The sequence below is a fragment of the Gavia stellata genome, chromosome 3 (genome assembly GCF_030936135.1).
Source record: "Gavia stellata isolate bGavSte3 chromosome 3, bGavSte3.hap2, whole genome shotgun sequence".
NCBI classification, from domain to species: Eukaryota; Metazoa; Chordata; class Aves; order Gaviiformes; family Gaviidae; genus Gavia; species Gavia stellata.
In genome coordinates this window covers 27,393,131-27,418,823 of record NC_082596.1, presented here as the reverse complement: position 1 = coordinate 27,418,823, position 25,693 = coordinate 27,393,131, and the positions used below count along the sequence as shown (strand labels likewise).

Sequence of the window (25,693 nt, the reverse complement as noted above, 5' to 3'; positions counted from 1 at the left end):
GCTCAGTGAGAAGGTTGTATACAAAGGCCCTGCTTTCCTTCCCCCACAAACATATCCCTGGAGGGAAAGGTGCCCAACTTACCTTCCCTTTTGCTTCAGCTCTGCCAGCTTTTTTCCGCAATTAGGAAGCAAAGCAAATGACTGTGATCTGTTTGGGGGTGATCCAGAGTCATATTTTAAGGTCCAGGTGTGCAAAAAATGCTACAGTCAGAAGACAATATTTTAAAGAATTTCTTTCTGGTTTTTTTTGAAGGCAGAGGCAGAACTGCAAACCTGAGACATTGCACGCTGCAACTAGCAGAACCCAAGAAACACAACATCCTATGACGTGGAGAGCACGTGTGCGCCTTGATGGCAAAACTCATTCTTACCTAGAACTCAGCTGGTGTTCTGCTATAACATGCAGGAACATATTTGTGCAAAATAAACTGTTCTTAATTTCTTTACTCGCTAATACCTGATTCTTCATTCTACATATGACTACACATATGCTTTCCTATTCTCCCTCATTTTTAAGTAAGAATTACTTAAGAAAATATGGAAACAGAACAGGTTTTGAAAGACCAAGTTTCATATTTTCCTCACTTGTGAAAGACATGCAAAAAACTTGCACATTGTAAAAGAACTAGGCTGTACAGTAAAAGTCTCCAAGTAGAACATAACTTTTAAAAGGTCATGTGATTGAAAGTAAAATGAAAAGAAAAAGTAAAATTTAATAAGAAAGGAAGGAAAAAACATTCAACTCAAAAGGTTAATAATCTATCCTTTAAACAAAAAAGGCAATCTACTTTTTCTCATTAAAACCTGACACACAGCACTAACTGAGGAGATTATGTTGTGAAAACATACTGCATCGCATGGTAATGCTTGATCGAGATCAGCAATCAGGAGCAAAAAGAAAGCACTGTTTCGTGATTATAATAGCAAATTCTGGAAGACAACCAAATACATCATCTGGCAGCTCAACAGCTGTTACAGCTTGGTAGTAATACCTTGGCATTTGCTATAAGCTATAACTTGAAAAAATTGATTTCTCATCTGCCAGAAACAAGAAAATGTTCTCCTTTAAACATTTCTGAAGTGTCTTTCACTAGAATACCCAGGTATTTGATCCACTTTTTTATTTTGCTTGGTTTTTACCCTTGCTGCTAAGCTGTGTATCCATTTGATTCAAAAATAAGTTTGAGGGAAAAATACTGGATGCAACTTTAATAAACAATGTGCGTTCAGGTAAACCCCTTTTTGATGACACACTGGGTAGCAGATAGCACAAAACACTCCTAATTGTCCTCCTCGCTCATATTCACAGCCATGATCAACTAGTCATTAATATACTTCATACCTGCCTGAAAAAGGGACATTTCCAAAATAAAGTTCAGTACCTTTCCATGTGTTTCGCTCTTAGTTAAGCCTTCTGTTTTCCAAGTCAGATGCAGTACGCAAGGATGTAGACTGAGATAATAATGCTGAGAATTTACAATACTTAACAAACCCAGTCTTTGAATTACTCCTGGGTATAGGATAGGAAGAGGAAGAAGGAAGATGTTTATTGTAATTTTGATAACTATATGAAATCGCTAAAGCATTTGTTCCATGTGTAGAGAGGCTCCCTGAAAAGATAAATTTTCTAAGCATACAGTACTTTATTGACCTTAAAGTAAGTACGCATCATAACAAGGACAAGGACTACTTAAAATCTTATAGCATTTCAACTATTCTAGTTATTTTAGGGTTAAGTAAAAGCAATCCATCATAAATATTTTAGATTATGGCATTCCACTTAGATTTTGAAGTGTCATAAACAATATCTCTCAGAAATCAATATTAACACAGTACATCTATGGGGAAAAGAAACAACATATACATAGAGGTGGTATAAGCTATCAAATAGATCTCTACCTTTATGCCTAGTGCAGTTTTCTTGGCCTCTGCTTTTAATCTTGTAGCTCTTAACATAGGCCTGGTTTTCTTATAATCTTGTTTTCCTAGAGTAGAAAAGCACATTTAATGAAAATGATGCAAAAAGAAGATAAAGAATGTCTGCAATTATTTCAGCTGAAAAGTCAGATCTAACATTTTGAAAACATCCCATAGTCCAGCACTTTAAGCAGGAGCTACTGTGTAAGACAGGGGCCCAATCCATGTAACAACAGTCCTTAACACAGACAATGACAGCAACAAGCAAAAGCCAACAAATCAGCGTAGAACCTATTACTCCAGAGAGACATCAAAATACACATATGGACAGCCATCCACTAGTACAATGTTTATTAAATTGTTCAGTGAGCATCAGACAGCAAATCAGTAGATTAAAGGTGGATTACACTTTTCCCTCACATTTCAATCAAGACAAAATTTTCATTATAATCTTTGTTCGTTAGTCATTTCTAATGCATATATAAATGTGTAATACATTCATTATGGTGAATGTAAATGTTTCACCATTCTGAATCACAACATTATTTGTGAGTAGCAGAACTCAAGAGACATGCAGGTCAGTCCAAGTAAGCACTAATAAAACCATTGCTTCACACCATCTGTTTGTAGAAACATATTATACAAAATCTTCTAGAAGTGTCTTAGATGGACTTTTTAAAAGTTACGGGAACTATCTCTTGCAGTCAGAAAGAGTGCAGCCAAGTGCTTGGTTACTGTGAGTCCATATGAACTGAGTTCAGAGGAGGACATGCAAGTACTTAGAAATGGCATAAATCATTTATCTTAACTTAATAATAAAGCATAAAACACTTGATATCTCTCAGGGATATTTTTGGTGTCTGAAGGGCCTGTTACTGCTGTACTATGCACTATTAACCACCGCTTCTTTAAGTCAATAGAAGTCAAGGTACAAATGCAGTCACAAAAGGAGGAGAAGGAAAACAGGAATCTGTGAAGAAACTGCCCAGAGGGGTAGAGCCTCAGGACAATCGCTTTGGCTTTTCAGAAAAGTCCTTTCCATTTTTTCCCCCCTTATGCATACATGCCTTTTTGTCCTTCTTGACTATTTCCAAAGCTGAGCTACGATGCTTAAAGCAGAAATCTCTGGCCACTAATTTTACCTAGTTTTACATTTAGCTTTCATCATTGTTACGTTCCAATAACACAAGCTTTTCTCTAAAACCGTGCCCAGTAGTTTTGTGCATGCAACACTCCCATTTGCTCAACCAGATGTGGTCTTACATTCATAACCAATAGTGCAAACTTCTCATTTTACAGTCACTTTCAAAACTGGAATATTATAATGCAGTGGTGGAATTCTGAAACATAAATTGGAAAAAAAGGTCTTCTCCAGTGATACACTGCATTCATGGAAACACATCTCTACCTTTGCCCACTCTATCACTCAGCTCATATTCAATACACAGTTCCTCTCTGTACCATATTGTGGATGCTGAACTTGCATTATGAATTTGCTTTCATTGTATAATCTCTCCTCAGTCCTAGGGATTATACATTGTGAAGGTCTCCATATTATCCTTCGGTCAGATATTATTCATAAAAGACCTGAAATAACTTAGAAAATACTCAGTGACAAAAGAAAAAAATAACTGAAACCATGTCTACAGGAAAAAAAAAAAGCATATATCCAAGGAACCTTCTTAGAGGACAGAGTGAAGAAAAGATGACAGAATGACTATTTATGTCTGCTGCTGCAATATAGTCATGCAGTCAATGTATCTCATTTGCAGGACAGGACCACTGCAGTATTATTCTTCAGAAGTCAATGATATCTGATAATAGGATGCATCAGGAGTACAGTAATTTTTTTGAACAGTTAGGGAAAGAATTGCAGGAAACACTAAAACAGCTAAGTCATGAGATGAAGCCAGCCAGAAAGGGAACGCGTTTCTTCTCCCTAAAGTACTGCAGTCTACTTTTGCTATGAAATAGTTAAAGAGCTGTCAGAATCTCCATTATAAATGGCGGGAGTTTGTAACTCATAAAAATTCACTCCAGGCTGAAATTTGGCATAGATATACCCCAGACTTGGATTTTTTTGTTTGTTTGTTGGGAGCCAACTTTCAATAAAGTAATGCAGCTGTTCCTACTTACTTGCAAACAAACTACAGAAATTTATCCATCTGAGATGTTTTAAGCATGACAAATACCTTTGTTTAGAAGTATATAACTGACAAGGACTAAGTTCAGTTTCAGTTCTCATAATTCAGGTTTGCTGGTCTCCTGTCTGGGGTAAATAAAGCAGGACAGCCAGAGGTTTCCCTTCCAATGATGCAATGGCATTAAATAACGAAAACTAGAAAGCTTTATAAGGCCCATAAGACATGGGAAACAAGTCGGCTACTGAAATCCACCTCCCTTTCCTCCCACTGCCCAATCTCCCTCCTCCTCTCCAAGGCTCAACTGTGAAGGTGGCACCAGCGGGGTTAAACATTGCACAGGAGACGCAGCCTATGAACTAGACCTATTGGCAGGACCAAGTCTACTCCTAGAAAAGGGAAAGGTTATTGGTGTTCTTTCCCTCGGTTTCAAGCACTCTGGTACTATTTATCCCAGTATCGTGGCTATGGCTAAGACTGGATTCTACTTACCTAGAGAATACTTCCAGATTTATATTAAACCTGATCTGAACAACTAAACCGCCCTATATAACAAATAGGCTATTTTAATAATGAGTCTAGAGCTGGTAGTTCTCCAAATCTATGCACCTGCCATTAATTTACCACTTTCCTTGCTAAACATGATAGCCAAAAGGAAAAAAAAAATACGGTAGGGAAACAGTCTGAGTCCACCAAGTGCAAAAGTTTAAAAAGGGCATCTGTGGAGTCCTTTGTAATGAAAACCAGATTCAGCAATTGTACTATAAGACTCTTAAAGCATCTGAACTTTCTGAGGCTTGGGAAAGACATCTGCACTACAGGACTACAAAGAACTATGAAATGCAAAGACCCTACCACGTGAATACTGATCATTACCACCTGGAAAACAAGCAGAAATAAATAATATAGGCTCCCTATGTTCTTTTGGGTCTGCAAATTCAACCAGTTGGAATACGTATATTCACACTCCCAATGTCTTCTAATTTTATTTCACTTATCCTGCAAGCTTTCTTGTACATTTATCTGTCAGAGTCATCAGCTTAAGCGGTTTCTTCTTCCCAGGAACTGACCGTCAAAGCCAGTTAAGACGGACTCATCAGACAAAGCCCCATTTGTCTGCTTTACCTCATGTCTGTTCAGGACAGACACTGAGTTTTCCTCAGGGAATGCAGGAAGGCAAGAAGGAGCCAAAAAGACAGAATTTGAAAATTTATAGACCAAATCTTACTTTTTGTATTACTGAAGCAAAATCCTTTCCTCTTCTACTTCTCATTACCGTTATCAAGTCTTCACCTCATCTCTTCTGTCGAACTCCAGTGTCAGCTTTCCTTAACTTCTTTTTGTAACTATCCCAATTTCCATTTTTTTTAACGAATTTGCCACTTCTTTCTTTACAACTTTTCCCAAGTCCATCACTTTCTTTCCATTTTTATGGCCAAAGATCTAGTCCACGATAAGGCAACTTTTCTTTCTGACTACAGCCATCATATTCCTGCTTGTCTTGCCTCCTGCCAGTCCCTCCCAAGACCAGGTGCAAAGATCATCCACCTTTCCATTTCAGTGCCTGAAGTTGCCTTTGCCCTTCAGAAGCTCTCCAGAGCTCACCTTTCATCCCACCTCTTCCTTCCATCCTTCCTGCATAGTTTTTTCGACTCCTTTGATGGCAGAGTGACCTCAGCATCAGCTGAACTGAGTTGTGCCCTGTTCACAGATCCTGCTTTAAAAACCTTCCACAGGTAGAAATGAAGACTATTCTACTAACTGTAGAATTAGAAAAGGGTGAAGATTAGGGTGAAATACAGGTACTTTCTGAGCTACTAAACACAGCTGTATTGTGAAAAATGCCCAAGTGTCTTCCTCAGAGTGAATATTAGGGATTCATACAATATGCAACATGAGTTTGCTTTTCCTCATGTAACTAGGATAAAAAATCTACAGATTTCACAAGATTTTTTGTGATTTATCTCTACTCACAAGGGAAAACGAGATCCCCTATATCTTCTATTCAATAATTTTAATAACAGATTAGAGATGACTTGGTATATTCAGTACTCTCTTTAACTAAACCTCCAATGACACCATGATTAATGCAAAACTTAAACTAAATAATACATATGAGCTAGACAAGTTCATTAAGTCCTGGGTAACCATTTTTTTTTCAGTCTGCAGAAATATTGTGACATTACCAGGTAGTATGCATAACATTGTACTTTTGCATACATACCAAGCTCTGTTATACATGTAACTGAGAATGCAACATGCTGAGCACTATACTTAAGAAAACTGACTACATTTAAGATTGTGTTTAAAGATGGTGCCAGTTAAGATACAACCTGAACAAATCTACAGAATAACTTCACGAGAAAAAAAAATAGATTCCCATTCTAGATATTTACTCTTTCATTCTAACAATAGCTCATTACTGGAATTGAATAACAGACTAAAAGACTGCCTCTCTGCTTTTCAATTCATCAGGCTTTAGCAGAAACAGGACTGCATCTTTGGTCTTTGTTGATGCTGCTGTCCAAGCTTATTATCATATGAATATCTAGTTATTGTTTTATAAATGTTCACATTTCGGAAGCTCCCTGTTTTCTTTTCTCTCAGTAGACTTTACAATATCCACCTTCATTATCATCATGTGGCAGCATTGCTCTTTGCCTGCATTTGCTACTTTAAAAATTAATGCACTGCTATTTTCTGAATACTGTACTGCGTAAGCTGCTTATGGGTACATTATGCTATCAAGCAAGCACATGCAGAAAAGCTTCCTAAACTGTTATTCTTTCAATGAAAATACAGCTGGTTCTGCTTCAAAGGCACTTCTTTTCACCTGCAAATGGACTTGCTCCTACACTTATTCCTCAATTCATTGTCTTTTATTTGTGTCTGCAAATCTTTAATTGCCTTTAATTAGAAAAAAGTAAATTCAGTGCTTTAATCTTGCAAATACATTCAATCATAATTCTGTCTGGGATGAATACCAAGTTCTATTCACTGACTGATCTTTATAACAAAGGTATATAAATTTATTGTCCGTTTATATAGACCACACCAATTAAGCCACAATGGAAAAGCAAATAGATAAAGAGTCAAAATATTTGAAATGAGAAATGTGCAATCTTAATTTAATTACTCAGACAAATTATTTGAAGATGAGTTATTTACAGCATGCCAAAAAACCTGACAGATAGCAAAATTTGCTAATCAACATTACAGATTTAAAATTCCTTTCAACACTTTCACTATAATTCATAACAACCAACAAACTGCTGTCCTGAATCTTTCTGTGCTGGTTTAATAGTCATAATCAAAACATTAGTAAGACATTTTCCATACAGTAGCAATCCATTTCATATGTTAAAGTATGTTTAAAATGTAATAGAACTACAACTACTGAGTAAATTTTAGTTACCAGTAGTAGTTTAACTGAAGTACATTAATGTAACTGATGCTGAAACCTATACTAAAATGTATACATAGCTAGTTATAAACTAGAGACGGACTGTGGCAAACTTTACTGTCAAGCTGGAAGTGTGAAATCACACACTTAGTTAAGCTGAAATCAATGTTCTTATTATGGTTATTGATCTGAATTACTGAAGGTTCCAGGAACCTTCCCATGAAATCCTACAGAACAAACACAGAACAAGAAAACGGTCCTCTGGTCTTTTCAGGGTTTCCAGTCTGACTTCGAGCATCCCCTCCTTTTCCCTGCTATAACAGAGGGAAGGGAAAAGTCAGATCTCGCTGGCAGGGGCGAAGGTCCAAGACGGAGGAAGGCCCACTCACACTATCCTCCACAACCTCCTTACATACAAGGCATAGAAGGTCACAGCCATTGCACCTGACTTCAGTTTTAGGTGATTGTTTGTTTAGGTCTCTCTTTACTTCCCCATAGAGAGACTTCTCCAAAGACTGAGTGACAGCAGTCTAGGACAGCCTAAAGTGCTCCCTGGCAGCGCCTATTTTACCATCATCGACCACAGAGAGAGCCTAGAGTTGTTCAGCACCCAAGTCAGGCGGGTTAGTTTCACCTCTAAGGTTAAGCAGAATGAATCTGAGTCAACGAAACTAGTTCTAAAGGACAAGTGGAGAAGGAGAATTGGTTTTCTACGTGATTTTATCTGGACTCTTGGGAAATTTGTGGACATGGCCAAATTACCTTTGCAGTAACTATCTTAAGTGTTACTACCACTATAGAGAACATCACAGAGCTATGAAGGGACTGTAAAATGCATCTAAAATCACAGCTTAGCTGGTGGTTCCCAGTGAATTCCACCCTTGCTCAGCTATGCCGTGGCAGTTCCCAAGCCAGTTAGCTACGTCTGCACTACAGAGCCACTGTTGTGAAGATGTACCATAATTATCACACTCCTTCTTCAGAACCGTTCCTCTGTGCCAGCTATGGTCCCTGGTGCTTTAAGCTACAGACTCATAGGATAGTTTAGGTTAGAAGAGATTTCTGGAGGTCATCTGGTCCGACCTTCCACTCACAACAGAGCCAACTTCTAAACTGGGTCCAGCCTGAAAGTTAGCTCCAGTTGCTCAGGGAGCTTGTCTAGCTGAGTTTTGAGTACTTCCAAAGGTGGAGATTCCACAACCCCTCTGAGCAACGTTTTCCAACATTTGACCATCCTTCTGGTAAAAACATTTTTCTCCTACCTAATTGGAATTTCCATGTTCTAACTTGCCTCTTGTTCTACCATTGTGCACCTTTGAGAAAATTTAGGCTTCTCCCTGTCTGTAGCCTCCTGTTAAATATTTGTAGACAGCAATAAGATCTCAGCTGAGCCTTCTCTTCTTAGAGCTGACCAAACCAGCTCTCTCAGCCTCTCCTTGTACATCCTCTGTTCCAGACAGTCATCCTGGCCCTTCACTGGACTCACTCTAGTATGTCCATGTCCTCCTAGTTTTCTTGAAGATGGGCACGGCATTTGCCTTTTTCCAGTCATCAGGGAACACTTCCTTGGTACCTGCTAAATGGCTGACAGCTCAGGGAGAATTTGGCCATAAAATCACATTGTCTGAAATATGTTAATGTAACTATAGTAATGTAACTAAAGTGGACCAACGGAATTCAGTAGGGTCTACAAACAGCAAGTCAATGGACAAATCAGTTTGTACTTTCAACAAGTCCATAACTTTACATTAGTTTGTTTTTTAATAGGAGGGAATAAATTTTTTTCCTACTTGCCCTGGGACTCCTCAAAACTGGGGTCTATCATCTCATACCTAGTAGCGGAATTTTTCTTTAAGTGCCTTTATTAATGCCAGCAAGTTAGATGTCTGGCATGGGGAAAGAAGTTTTCTCAAATGCTTTGTAACATCACCCAGACCCATAAAGCTACCTAGGCACGTAGCTTCTAAGGTGCCTGTACAGAAGTATATGATTAAGTATCTTTGCGAGATTCTAAACCAGTCACTGTATATTCATTGAGTAACAGAATTTCAATCCACTGCAACTACTCGCACACGACATCTTAAAACGTGCACGCCTCATCCATAACACTGTAACTCTAAAACTGGAAATAACTGTTTATTTAGGATGTTATAGAAACCTCAGAAAAACAAAATTCCAAAGGTATTTCAGGCCTAACCTCAGTTAAAATCACACATCAGTTACAGTGTTATAATCCACGTTTGAGAATCAGCACCAGAACTCTAACTCATGTCTACAGAAACAAGACCAAGTTCTCAAGTATTTAGTATTGGGTTTTGTGCTCTTAGTGTCACACAGACGTATTCAACGACCATTCTTTTCCTAAGAAGCAGAAGTGAGATTTTCTTATTTTTAATTGCTGTGATTCCAAATGGAGTTTTTGGAGTCTTAGGTTAACAGAAACATTTTGATATGTCTTATATATACTCAAGAGTATGTCTGTACTCGGAAAAGGCATGAAAACCCCCCACAGCCTCTCTCTTTTTTATTCAGGTTTAATGGCAGCTCAAATCACTGACCATTTTTCAATCTTGAGAGACGGAACAGCTTGACACTAATAATACATTTGCAAAGGACACATCATCATTTAACACAACATTAAGTGCTCAGGGACAACTTTTTACCGTAGACACAATGTGCTCTGAGCTCAGGGTTGACATTTAATGCTACAAAGATAATCCAACCAGTCATTCATGAGGGGTAAATTAATTTTCAAGCAACTATATTTCAGCTTTAAGCCAACAAGAAAGATGCATTAAAATGAATAAGTTCCTTTTATGCTGCATGCAAGATTAAAAAAACCCCAAAATATAAAGCATTCTTAAGTATACCAAGATATACCCATTCAATTATTGCTATCTTTCCCTGATTCCAAAACAGAAGTCTGGTAGTATTTGTTAAATATAATATTCTGACTACAAACAAAATCCCTCAGAATTTGCTATGAGTTGCCCTGAAAAGCAGCATTTCATTAAAGAAATGCTTTACATTTAAACTTTGTATTAGACATACGTTGATTATAATGAGTAATTAAGAACATATTTAAATTAGCAACTTTTCTCATACTTCTTTTAAGGAATATTTTAAAAATATATATAAGCAGTTAAGAAAAGAAATTCAGAAAACTGGTTATCAATAATGTACAAAACAAAAAATAACATCAACACTTTAAATTAGCTAATTAGTCAGGTAATTTCATTGTTTTCAATACCTGCAGAATGTACTCAATTAACTGCAAGACCATAATAAAAGATCTGAATAAAAGCTCTGAAGAACAGCACTAAGAATATTGATGCTTACTAGACACTATTTGATGGGCAGTCCTTTTTCACGCCTTTCAATGCTAAATCATCTTTTACGATCTTTTGCTCAAGCCCAACAGGGGCATGCCTACAGCCATTAAAAAGTAATAGCTCCATGTAAAAGGAGTATCTTCAACTCACATGATGGCAGTTCCTCAATTAACCTTTCCAACAATCTCCTTAACTTTTCCTACTCAAATAGATGACTATGAAAACATTAAATACCTTTCTTAAAAATAAAGTAGCACAATTAATTTGAAACAGATCTCTGGATAGGTGTTTCGCTTCTTCTCCACCTACATAATATATACATGCATTAATATGCACATGTAGTTTTGAGCACATTTTTATTACTTTGCTATGGGACAACTACTAGTAGTTGCACTTTCATTTAAACAACCATGGTTTAGTATAAATTCTGAAAATGAGAAAAGCAAAACAAAAATACTACTGCTTAGGAGTGAAGTACGCACCATTAATGCAATTAAAAGTCATATTTTTATCAAACATTTGATTAGATGATTTTTGGACAATGGAAACTCTCGTACTATTTCTTTAATGTTGAGAGGTGTGAAAAAGGCAGTGTAATGCCTGGTAAGATGGATATTCAGCACACAAAGAGTCCTTCTGCCTCTCTGAGACAGACTGCGCCCAGCTCCAACTTGGCTTACGCTGATTTTATGAACTTTGTTGGCTGCAAATAGAGGAAAATGTGATATACCCCGAAATAAATGGAAACAGACTTATGGTCAGAGCTTTCTAGGAAAACGGAGGTAGCATGCAGCACTGTCGTTCCAGAGCTGCACAAGTCCTGCGAGTGCTCTTCTGGTCTTTGCCATCTCTGTCCCTAGAGGCCTCAGACTTTTTTTAATATATCCCATTTGAAGCTATACTCATAGCTCACTTAATAGGGGAAAAAAGCTGAACAGAAAGGGATCTGCCAGACAGATAGAAGCTAAGTAGCAAAGACAAGAGAAAGAGGGATGATTACATCACTGTCACAGACACTGACCTGAAGGACACATCCAGCAACCATGTTCCGCACAGGGACTAGAGAGTCACAGAAAAACAGGTCCTTAAAACCAGAGATGGCCCAGCCTCACTAGCTTTCCACCGGTGCTTCGCTAGGCTTATCATGAAAAGCTTCCTCATGTCCAATACCTAACCTAAATCTCCCTTATTGAACTCTTAGCACATTACTTTTTGTCATATCCACCACAGACTTGGAGGACAGATGATTTATTCCCTTTTTCTTTGCATAAGGCTTTTATAAATTTAATGACTGCCATTACATCTCTCAAGTCTTCTGCTCTCCAGATTGAACCAGTCCTTCAGTCCCAGTCCTTCAGTCTTTGTTTTCTGGGCTCCTCTTGCTCTCCTCTGGACTTTTTTTCCGATCTTTGTACAAAATTGAACACAGCATTTCATCTGAGGCCTTACTGGTATATTTTATGTATACACTCTTAATACACATTCAATCACAGTCTGCCTGTGAATCTGCTCACTGTTACAAACACTTTCTCCAAAATTATTGCCTAAGCATTTCTTACCCAAATTCAGTCTATAGGTTGATTATTTCTACCAAAGCTAAGAATCTTGCCCTTTTCCTTGTTGGATAATATTCTATTTTTCCAAGCCATTTCATTGATTTCTAATATTTAGTTTGAATTTTACTCTTAAACTCTTACCTCTTTATTGACTCGCATATTGGTATAATTTGCAAAATAAACAAAAAACCCCACTTGCAATTAAAATATTGGGTCCAGGACAGACCACTATAGATCCCTTATTACACCTTTACAAACAGACAATAAACCATTAATAACTACTGAGAACAGCTTTCATACCAATTTGGTACCCACCTTGCAATAGTTTCATATTTATGCATCTCTACTTTGTTTACCAGGATACATTGTCAAAAAGCCTTGACAAGGTCAAGGCATATGGCACCTCTTACTCTTCCCCATCAATAAGGTTTGCTACTCTGTCAGAGAAGAAAATCAGATTGATTTGACAAATCACGTCGGCTGTTGCTTACCTCCTTGTTGTACTGTAGGTGTTTACAAGACAGTGTCTGTTCCTGTCCTGAAGAGCTTTCTGTGAAGGATGAGGAGGCTGCATTCAATAATTTATGAATATTGTATGTCCCATCTGTTTGATTGTTATTGTGATGTTGGCTTTATAATTACTAGAGGTTAGCTCCAATAAAAGCTAGCCTATGCTTAGGCAGGAAGGTAGGAAAATAGTACTAATAGTTCTCCACTGAGAGCACTTAAAGACAATAAAGGAAAATATAGAGACTGATGACCAGGTCATCCAATCCAGTTGACCACAATAAAGCATATCCATGTAACAGATGTTCCACCAAACAACTTCTCTGTTCCTCTTATCCCCACAACTACATAGCCAGAATTTTTTCCCATTGTCTTACATAAATTGCTTTCTTTTGACCCTAAAACAGAACAGGAGCAACTGAGGTCACAGGAGAAGTCAAAGGTTCCCTACTGGGGTATTCTTTTCAGGAAAAGAAACAACACACATGTAAATGATTCTAAGATCATGATCAAGAGGAAAGCAATACCCCCTTCCCTCTTTCCGCACTGAAGAAAACACCTTCAACAGCCCTAGCCTATCTGAACCAGCAAGAAACTCTTCCAGACCACATTTCTGGCAGTAAGTTTAACCTCTTGAGCACATGAACAGGACCAAACCAGCCACTGCCTGAAAAATGTTTTCAGTACCAGTAATTTGAAATTTATTCCGAATTAACTCTGGTGTGTATCACGCTACTGCCAGACAACATCAGTGAGTCATTCACAACAGTGGTTGCTGAATAAGCACCACAACATCACCAAGTACTGTAATAATAATATTAAACCTTCTGCATAAATGGTCAGTGGTGTTTCAGGAGGGGAGGATCTGTCTCCCTCTGCTGTAGTTAACCCCAGACTACCTGGGGGGTACCTACCGACATTATTAGGTGACCAGGGCCTGTCCCTGGGGGATGTCACAGTGGGACTGTGGCACCACATGGATCTGGAGTCATCCCTTCTCCCATGCCCCTGCTCCTCCACAAGCACCCTCCCAGGAGCCACAGACCTCCCCAGCCAAACCTGACCAGCCGTTCTGCTGTGGGACTTTGCTTACAGGAGGAATGGGGACAGCTAGTCCAGGAAGGGAAGGACACAACCTGTCGCCCACAGCTTCCTTTTCCCCAGCTGGAACGGAGAGGTCTTGGGGGTGGCATGGAAAACCTGAGTAACTCGGGGAACAGACGAGGCCCTATGAAACAGAGTACAGGACTTCCACCGCAGATACCACATCACATCCATTTCTAACAGTTTCACAGTCTTCTGTTCTCACACACAATAGGACGGCAGTATTTTAATGGTATTGGGATATCACCCAGCATTAAACCATGTATCTGATTTTATGAAAAACAAAAAAGCCTTGTGGCAAACAAAGGACATTGACAAAATCACATGATGAGTCAGGGACAGAGCCTTAGAGACCGCGCAGCTCAGGAGAAGCTGGGGTCACTTCTCTCTAACACCTGCCTTGTTGAGCTGAAAACCCTTTTAACATTAGCCTGTGTCCTTGTTGCCAAGATTAAAAACATTCTTTGCTTTAGATTGACTCACCATTAATTTGCGACTGGTCACAACTTGCTAAAGAAAAGCTCCTCAACTCTGAACCAAACAGAGCCTGGACTGGAGCTAGAACTTGTGGGTAATAGACTAAAGCTAGAGATTTAGTCCACGTATGGGATTCATGCATTCACCTAGGCGCAGAGAAGCTGCAAGAGCTGGGGGGGGACACCCTATGAACAATCACAGCCACATCACACCCCAAGGACAACAGCACAGTCTAAAAAGGGGGAAGGGAAGGAACAAAAGACATCTGGGTGAAGAGACTTGCATGAGGTCAGGCACCAGAATAATGGCACAACGGTGATCCTGAATGCCTTAACTCCTGATCCAGTGTCTTATCCAGTGGATAATGCTTTTCTCAGAATTGAAAATAAATTGGATGCTGTCTGCCAAGATGCAGTAATTCCTTACTAGCAAGTCATATCATTCTGGACCAGCTGTATATTACAAGACCATCCCAAAATACAAGTTGTAATTTATTAATTCTGCCTAAGTAAAAGGTTTCCAGTAACACTGTCAGCATTTGCAGTTCTCACTTCAATGAAGCATATTGCGAAAGATACTTTGTCAGACCTATATATCACTGTCACTCCAGGAGTCAATGCACTGACAGTCTTAGCAGAGGTGGATGTTACAGGATACTGTGAAAGTGATTATGTAAGATGGAAAAGCAGGTTTTTGGAGTCTCACTCCAGCAACGCAGAAATCAGAGGGCTTTTAATGGAATTAGCGGAGAAGGGAACATCTCTTGTACACATCACCATTATCCCTTGGGATCCTAAAATTACTGGTGAGGAATAATCTCTCCGACTCACTCATAATTTTAGCACTCCTAAGAACTACATATCTTCCGTTTGCCCATAATTTAAACTTCTTTCCTTCAACAGAAACACCACCTGACAGGTCTTAACTAAAAGTGAATGACAGCAATAGCAGCTTACTTAAAAGTGTAAAGGAAATGCATATTTATGAGCACCCAGAGTAATGGTTTATGGACCTCGGAACTAAAGGTGTAATAATGTCTTGAAGACATATTAGGAGACACAATTTTACCTTCAAAAGCCAAACTGGGCTACAGCCGCTGATGAGATCCGTGTTTGTGTTAAGATAATAGGATAGAGGAGCCTGGTTAACTTTAAAATTTATCCTTATTTTTCCAGACATACTACTCCATCCTTTTCTTCTCCCTTTCTGAAGGCTCATAGAAAAGGAACTACGTGTGTATGCATGTAGTGTGTTAGAACATGTAAAATAATGGCATCTTACTCCTGACTTCAGGACTGGACTTGCTGCCTTACAGGTGAATGTCTGGTATCATTCACAAATACTGCAATCTTCAATATATAATAAAGAATAGCTAGGCTTTAATTCACATCTTCTCTTCAGGCATATAAATTTGTGAAGTAACTTAAATGCTGTATTTTTCCAATCACTTTGCCATCAGAATGATGGCAATGAGTTTATCTGAGACCTTTTGATTTTATTTCCTCATTCGCACCAGCATCACTGTTCTGTTGATGTTTTACATAATAAAGTCAGTTGGTTTCAGGAATAATCTTATTTTGAACATGACTATATTATATACAATTAAAATAGCAAAAGACATGTATTAGGGCAATTTATTCAAAGAAACAAGGATTGCTCCCAGCTTCTTTTTTTCTGAAACTTTCTTCCACAGGATGATCTTTTAAGTACACTACCTCTTGTAGGATACATACAAAAGCTGGAAAGACTGCTGAGGAAAATAGTCTATTATCTGGAAAACTATTCGATTAGAGCAGATAAAGCATGGAGCTGTTTCCTATTCCTGAATCTTCCACAAAATTACTGTATGACCTTGGGAAATCTCCTTGCAAGACTTTGGTACTCATCAAAAACTCTGAGATCCTGGTCTAATGGTGTAATAGAAGTGAAAAACACTCATGAGTGTTATCTATCAGAGATGATTCTCTGATGGCCTATATTAATTTCTTTTTAAAGATTTTAAAATTACATTTACAAATATAATGAGAAACAAAAAAAGTACCTGAAAAAGTAACCAAATCTGCCACTGACCCTTAAAGTCAATTTCTTTATTCATTAAAAATGTATGTTAAATATTTATAAACCCATGCACAAAGCAATTTCAGTTTCTGGAATTAAAAGCATACAAAATTAAACAGAATTAAACAGAAAACTAACTTTTAGCTAAGCCCGTTTCCTCACAAACTGTTTATGTGAGCACTGCTCTGATCACAAAGGTCCTGTGTAACCCCACACCCCGCTCTGTCTTCCCTTGCCGAAGAAGTCCCTCTGTGTAGAGTCACCTAGTGTGGTCTAGCACGCGACACGGGACACACAACTTCAGCCATGCACCATCAGGTGACCAGAGACTTGGTCCTAGTTCAAGTGCATCTCCTGCGGGAAAGTCCTGATGTGCAGCATCAGCAGAGAAAATCCCCCACCTCCCGTGGCGGTGGGCTCCCAAGAGACAGGACAGGCATTGCTCAGGACTGATGAGAGAGGTTATTTGTAAGATACTTGAACAGTTCTCTATTAACATTTCTCGCTCTGATTGATTCCGTTCTTTAAACATACCGGAAAGGACACACTTATTATACATAGCATGCAGAGTGACAAACAGTCAATGCATTTCTTTTTCAGAGTAATTTTTCAGTTCCTCACAACCTAGAGGTTTGTCTCACATTCAGAGTGTATTGTTTTTCTGGATGTCTCATTTCTTAGATAGATAGGTAGATACAGAAATACAGAACAAAACAAAGCCACACACCCTCCCTATGGCCTGTTTTTCAACAGTTCATTTCCTCAGAAGAAAAGAGACACAACTTCATTTTCAGTAACAACGCAGCCCTTATGACAGACAAACTTTTCCTAGATCCAGGAAAAAGCCAGTGGATCTGATTATGTCACGTTCTAAGAATTTAGCAAAGGGATTTTGCATATGCAGAATAGAGGACACTAAATTATTAAAAAATTACTGCAACTAACATTTGAGTGAAACACACATGAAACGAAGATTTATATCGAGTTACTTCTTAGTTCTTTTGGTGCAAAATCCAAAGGTGTGGCAGAAATACGACGTTAATTTAATATTCATGTTCTCATCAGTAATTTTTTTTTTCTTACAGTAAAAGGGCTACAGAGTGTGGCAAAAGGACTCACTGACAGTTCACTCCATGATGTGCTAGTGCTTTATTTTTTATTGTTTTTCTCCACAGAAATATCATAGGAAAAAATCTTTAGGCACCCACCTGTGTTTTTAATACAGATACGGATACTAGCAAGCTCAAAGGCAGGCACTGAAAAGTCAAGGAATAAATATAAAGTTGTCTGCTCATAACATATACAAAAGAATACGGAATTTTATGAATTTTTATCATTTTATGATAATGTATGCTGCTCAGAAGCCCGTCCCTCTTTCAGTAGCTAAGTAAATACGGATCATAAGACTCACTGATCAAGTTATATGAAGTGTAGTAAATGAGGCAAGGGACCAATGGAAGATGACAAATGCATTTACGGTTAGGGTAATAGATGAGGACCAGAATATCTTTTCCTCTCTCAACCACATGTTTTGGGTATGACCTTGGACAAGACATTCACATTCTGATTCATCAAACGTGCAAGCAGTCCTAGATAACAGTCTTCCTTCTTTTGGGTTAGGAAAAGTGCACAGATTTGATGGCAATAGTCTTAACTCATTCTTCTCTGAGGCCAGCATCCCATGCCATGGTCAAACGGCAGCCTTTGTTGATATGTCCCTGTCATATGTTAGTGACCAATAGTCCACATAAACACATATGCCTTGATCACTTTCTACTCCAGGTGTTTACCCTAACCCACTCTAGCCAATTTATCGACCTATTCCAAGAGTTACTGGGAACAAAGCTCTTTCAATGCCCCCCATACTGGTCTGCACTTCCAAGATCCAAGCAATTTTATGCCGAAGATTTCACTAATACTTAGTGCTGCACACCCACATGAATTTCTTTCAAAATGTGCTAAGCTAGGTTAAAATAATTCTTGAGAAATGACTGATTTTGCATATGCTGTTCAATAAATAGATAGGTGGAGAAGGAAAACTCCACCTAAAGAAAGCACTTCAGTCAGCGATTTTTGCAGTGGAGACAGACCATATTACCATGCCCTTATTCCACAACCTTTGGCACCTGCTGTAAACTGTTTCCAAACTCTTCCTATTTACTTACTGAATGAAGTATGTTCCTAGGTTCCTTGACAACCTACAAATACTCTGCATTTCTCTTTTCTGCCCCCTTGGAGATGAGCTAATTGCTAGAAGTATCCGGTATGAACCATTTTTTAATTTCCCATTAAAAAAATGCCTGAGTCACATCCCATTCCTACCAGTGGGACATGTGCAACAGCTAGGGCCAAGGAGTGACATAGGAAAGTCCTGTCAAAGATGAACAACTGGGGATCCTCCGAGAAATTGCACGCTGTATTTACTAGCCTGTTAAGTACTGCACTTCTACAATATAAAGAACAAAAAGAGCAGCAACACCAAATGTGCACCCAGCAGTTTATTAAAAAAACCTGAAAACAAACAGGAAAAGATGATGTTGTGGAAATGTTTTGATAGTTTCACCACATTATGTTGAGAGCACAGGCACTGAAAAACAAAGGTTAATGTTACGATCAAAATGTGCCCCTTTTTCCCCTCATATCTCTCCTTTCAGCCTGGACTTTCAGCATGAATTTCATATTCTCCTTAATAAAAAGGAAAAATCTTGTGAAAGTCAAGATTATGTTTTCAGTTCTCCAGAAATCTTGATTTTGGTGAAAATATTCAGTATTAATTTCTCAAAAAGTAAAACTACAGTTAGAAAGTTATGGTAATCCTTCCAAATGCATTTTCTAGCTATAAATATCTCAGGAAGCTGCTCCACTTCACAGTGAAACTTTGTCCATATGGAACATATGACTAGGAAGGACTTGGTGAACTACTGAAATCCAGTACACTGTTAGTGAAGGCATCCATAGCATTCAGTTTTGTTCAAAACTGATCACAGAAAACGATCAGTTGAAAAACAAGTTAGAGCTGTGGGTTTTTTTTTTTGTCTTTAGCACTACAAGTAGGACATTATTCAAGAAGCTCAACCTCCTATTGGTAAGAAACTGCCTTCTAATTTCCAGCTATGTTTCTTTATGGACCATTTATACACAGTTACAGACTGGATATGTATCGACTGTTGTCCTTCCCAAGTGTTTACTCCCAAAACATTCACTGAGAGGAACCATATTTATCTTAGTTTGTGTTCAGCTGTGCTAAACAAGGCTCTTCTTGGTCATCCTAATAGTTCTTTCAGCATCTCTTTCACTTTCAATTTGCCTTTCTTAAACATGGATGAGCAAAGCAGTGCTCACTACTTCAAACACAGTCTCCAGTGCCCTATTTAATGGCTTTATCTCTACTTTAAATACATACAAGGATAAAACACACCTTTTTTCATGACCATACTTTGGGTGATGATCAGAAACAAGGGAACCTTTCCTTTTAGGATTTCCAGCTGATGAATTGACAGCATTGGTATCGAGCTAGCTGGTCATCAAAGTAAAGATATAAGCCATGTTTTAAGATGCTGATGCAGCCCACACTGACATTCCCACATAGCAATGTATGACAAGTATTGTATCATTAGTTTTCTGTTTCTTCATCTGCCCATGCAAAGGAGCGTATTGAGGAGCTCTGAGAACCTCTTCTGTGGTAGGACTCTAAGCCAGTACCATTCTAAGCAAATATTCCCAGCATTTCAGAAACAAATGAGATTAATGACAGAGAATGTCAGAGTAATTCAGGATGGAAGGAACCTCTAGAGGTTACCTATCCTAACCAGAAGCTAGTCTAGGCTAACTCAGAAGTTAGATCACGTGGCTCAGGTCTTCGTACAACTCAGTTTCAAAAAATGTGCAGAGATGGAAATGCCACAACTTCTCTGGGCAACCTGTACTGGTGTTTAGCCTCCTTTATCGTGAAACTTCCAAAATTATTACTAAGTTAGCAACACGCACAGTTCTTCGATAGTACTTTGACAACAGAAAACAAACAAACCATGAAGAAATATAATAAGCCTTTCCAGTATCTAAATGTTATTAATTTTATCTTCACACTTACGGATTGGATTTTGCTCCCAGTTACACGATGAGCATCTGAAATAATTTTGCTAAATTCAGTAGTGTGATACATGTCCCAAACCTCCACCACAGTAAAATCCAACCTTCCTACTCATGCCTTCTTGACTATAGGAAGTATTTCTCTTCAGACTAAAAATTACCTGAAAGGTAGCTGGATAAAGCAAAAAAGTTAACACTGTACTATGCTTTTTAATTTCTCTTTTTGCATCAGTGATAGAAGTAAGATGGGGAAGACAGTCCTCTGTGGACTACATTTTTTTCTGCCTTTGCCACAGCCAAAATATTTTATTCTCCCTCTCTGAAGAGTACATGAAAGCACTTCCCTCTTTGTCTTTTTCATGACTATTACTCATTAGAATTTGATAGTTTTCTCTACACAAACACAACAGGTCATATTTGCTTTTTCCATTAAGCCATTTGGACAGAAACTCTTCCATGGAAGATGTGCTGTGGGGTCTGTGGTTTTCCAAGCTGCCTATCAAGATACACGGAGCCTCCTGTGTTACAGACATAAGTCTGATTTTCTTGTAACTCTACCAATCGTTTCCATCTGGTATTGTACTTAACAGGTTGATTTTCTGAGACACTTCACACTATGAAGTATGTTACGGATTGTACCTTCAGTTCTATTTGATTTGCAATTTATTCAATGTTTCTCCCTGTGCAGTTCATTCTAGTTTGCATAGTCCCCATCTATTCCAGAAAAGACACAGCGGACTGCAGCCTATCTTTTCCGGAAAAGTATTTCTTCAGAGATAATCCCACTAGTCACTTCACTCCATTTCTTTCTAATGTTCAGTGGGCAAAATACACTGTACTATACCTGAACGTTATGGAAAAGGCTGTGCCAAAAAAAGAACTGCATTCAGGTTTTGTTGTGGCTTCCACACGTATGGAAGACATCATTGTTCACTGCAGACAGTATAAAATACCTCTAAAAATACATAGATTTAAACTATCGTAGTTATTGTTCATAAAGTAATTCAGCCAATAGGACTGATCTGACCTACAGAGGCCACTGGACTGAAATCAAAAGTGACTCTAAGAACTCGGGGGAAGCCTACGCAGGAAGAAAATCTTTCTTACACTTCCTAATCTGTTCAATCTGCATGTTATAGGGAATAAAGACTCCTTCTAGACTCACTCGAGGTGTGGCTTGGCTTGGCAATATGTTCAACAGCAATACTGGCTTATTGAACTTGTTGGCCTGAGTTTTGCCACACACCACAGTCCCTGCAGTGTGCCATCCTGCTCTTCGATGCATATTAGCTTAGTTTGTGCATGCAGCCAGATGATGAAGCAGCTGAGGGAATTGATTCAGCTGAAAAACTGTCCAGCACATCTTCAATCTGGATAAAAATGGCACACAAACAGCTGTGCCATCCCAGAAGATGGTACAGTATACACTGTGACATGGGGACAGGAACAAGTAGAGAGTGGTAGGTGTTGCTAAAAGTAACTTTGTAGTGTCAAACTGTACCCTCTGGCTATCTGGTTGCAGATGTACCAACGCATTATACAACGCCAATAGGAATTGGAATTCAATGGTCTGCACCCTCCAATTGTTACAACAGTCCCTGGCACAGTTTATGCCCAGAGTAGCCCTCTCCCAAGCAATTCCTACACATTGTTCAAGAGTTAACATGGGCCTGGAGCAATTTTCAACACGCAGTTTGCAAGCAGCCACCCTGTTTTAGGCATAAAAGAGTTTAACAGTATAGTCAGGGTCATTCGATGCCAGTTGGCCTCTGTACCAGAAAGCAGTACCAGGCTTGTTTAACCTACAAGTGCAGACATGAATCACCAGCCCAAACTCAGACCTTTCACCTGTTAGAATAGAAGCCTACAGAGATGATTCTTACACATCCCCACTCAATGCCTGCAACACTCCTAGGAGGCCCCACTTGCATTCTACTTTAACTTAAAACTCCTTCCAGCTCTTCAGTGACAGTGACTGAAGGTCGCTCAGGCCAGGTTTACATGAACAGCTGCACACTCATTCTGCCTGTGATGTGAACTGGTTAGGTGCAAGCCAACTTCAAACCAGGAGATGCACTGCCATAATACACAGCATTGTAGCCAAGTTAATTAGCGCTGCTAAGAGGCGGGTCAATGCTAGCACTATGCTCAAGAGGTCCAAAGCCGAGGGATTTAACCCACCCTCTGAGTTCAGGCTTACTCACAACAGCTTCAGTGAATCTGGGCCACGCTCTCATCAGTATGCCGTAACCTTGAGCTGAAGGGACCATGTCTAATGCTGAGACACTGTCTCACTCCATATGCTAGTTCATTATCCAGCTCCGCTTTGTTTTGACTGCCAACAAATAATGATGTTTTTCAACACTTCTCCACTAGGAACTGAATGCACAAACATCGCATCATAAATGCCACCCAACATCTGCCAGGCAGTTACCATCTTCCCATGACTATCACCTAGGCTGAATCTGAGCAAGTGATTTAGTGATGAGCTGTGTCGCATCCTCTTACCTATCACACCCTAGATCATCCAATCCCCAATTTGGATCAACAAGAAAGCCCACAGGTATTCAGTTAAAATACCATTGGAAAATTAATTCTAACACAAAACCCCACGCATTCTAAAATTACTGTTTCTTTGTTAACGAAAAATCAAGTATCTCAATCGAGGATATCAGTATTGCTACGAATCTTACAGCACCTATGCAGATACGGTGATAACGATAAGATATTCACAGAAAACAAACTAAGGAAAAGGCAGGCTTTTTCCACCTTTCCTATTTAACAGGCAGTCAAAACTCTTATTACTTAATTTATGAGTTATTTTAGAATAGCACCAGTAGATTAGCAGAGCAAAACTTACTCCATTTGTCCCATGGTAAACAGGGTTATCTATGTAGCTGGGATGATGACAAGGACCAGACTTCAAGTAAAGTATTTCAGAGATTAAACAAGAGATTAGCGATTTACCTTGTATTATCTGTAAATTTATTAACTGCAACCAGAGCACTCAATCAGGGCAGAGTATTTGATTTCCCACATTCCGCTTCTTATTGTAGAGCTCTTTGTTTACTTCATGGTGTTTTGCTATACTGATCCAACTGCTACACAAATGAAACATCCGAAAATAACTTTGAATGTGTGAATACTTTCAATAGTGCTTATTTTTAATCAGCCTTTACCATCGAGGAAAAGCAAAAGCTAGTCGTATGATGTTTGCAATTTCTGTAACTGTAATTCAAATTAAGCAACTGCCTTTTTATATTTTAATTTGAGCAGTTTGAGCTTACTAAAATCATTCTCCTGCTGTCCTGTTACTTCATTTCCCATCCAACACTTAAAGCCTGCAAGTAAGATGTCGGGCCTAGCAGATAATCCCGTAAATAGTTCAAGAGTTTGAAAACCACAATGTAGCCAGTTCCTAACTTTCTTCCAAAATAAGGCATAATAGAAGCAAAAGCTTCCACTGAAAAAATAATACAAACCAGTTACAGAAATCCCTGACAACGTGCAATTAATGGACCGCATGATAGCAATCACCAATGGGAACAAATTCATTACAAAAGCCAGATGACTGTTCTATGCTCATGCTTACACAGACATCTAACACATTTTTTTAAGGCCATAAATAGGTGCGATACCTGCTGAACTACAGAATGCACATGGTCACGTCCTGAAGCATGAAATACAAAAGTCCCTTCAGTTAAACCTCTTCAGTTGAGCCAAGGGGACTCTGTGTCTTTCTTCTTAGACCAGTGCCCCCTGCAATGCTCATCAGACTCCTCGCTGCCTTCATTTCTGCTAGTCCAGAGACTGGAGGTGCAGCGGAGGTTTAATGGACTGCAACCCTCCATTGTGGGACAATGGCTGGACAAAACTTAACTACAGCAAAAAAAATAGCGCTACACCTCATAGCATTGTAACTGAAAAAATGCAGTTACAACTATGCATTACGTCCACCTTAAACATCTATCAAGCACATTTTGACAGATGCATGCACACTGGGCATTTCAGTCTTCTATCTTCTGCACTACTGCCTTATGATGAAATAAGAGGAAATCAGATTTGTAGTTCGCTGCCCAACTCTCCTTGCATTTATAGTGACATAATACTACCTACAAATATAAGCACGTGCACCACACACAGAAAACGCATATGTATGAACACTGTATACACAGAAAAATTATGTCTGAGATTTTTTAGAAATGGGTGTCTAAAGTTAGATTTACAGATACATATTCAGATACGAGTACTTTGCAGTTAATCCTTCACACATATGAGCTAAGATTTTCAAAGCCTGGTACAAGAATTTCTAAAAATGTTAAACTGCTCTGCCTCTGAATGTGTGTGTGTGTATATATATATACATACACACACTTAGGTGTCTATAGTGAAATTTTTATATATTTTGGAGAGGATGCAAAGAAGTTGTTTTAGGTTGATTTTTTTGACTGCAGAAATCAATCCACTGAAGAATGGATCAGAAGCTGAGAGTAAGTACAAGCACAAATATGTATCACTGCAAAAGCCCTTACAGGAATTGCAAGTGCTTGAAATAACACCATGCTGAAATTCAGTTCGGCAATTGGAAACAGCGTGTCAAATTTCACTCTCATTTACACCTATAAAAAAATTCGTAGCGACTCCACTGAGTGCAATGGTGATATTGTTGATGAGATTAAAATAAGAACAGACTATGAGCCTCCATCTGTATAAAAGTACTAAACAAGTATAGTATAAACGTATAGTGAAAGTAGTATAATCAAGTTCAAAGAAACTCTAGGCTTTTGCTGTGGAGAGGGGATAGGAGCCAAGGGTTAGATATGCCACCTTCCTCCTTAGCACCTCTGCATGGTGTGTGTATGGGCTGCTCAGCCCCCTGGCTCTGCAGCCACCCCTCCTGTCCCTGCTCAGGCTGGGGCTGTGTCTGCCCAGCAAATGAAAACTAAATAATATCCACACAAACACAAGTACATATCCACATCTACCATCACCTTTAATGCTCTAAGCCAAGGCAATAAAATAGAGCTTTACTGCTTTGGACTTTAAAAAATAAGTGAACACATACTGTATGTGCTCAAAATTCATCATCAGCCTTCACAGATCATATTT

The 25,693-nt window shown here is 38.8% G+C and overlaps 1 protein-coding gene across 1 annotated transcript in view; it reads right to left on the bottom strand.

Moving 5' to 3' along the window:
* The window catches only part of TRIQK (triple QxxK/R motif containing), a 60,678-nt gene that overhangs the window by 9,955 nt on the left and 25,030 nt on the right, over nt 1-25,693 (bottom strand). Inside the window, exon 3 of the mRNA XM_059836254.1 lies at nt 1,900-1,985. Within this exon, the coding sequence (XP_059692237.1) occupies nt 1,900-1,985 (86 nt within the window). The remainder of the gene's footprint in view (nt 1-1,899; nt 1,986-25,693) is intronic.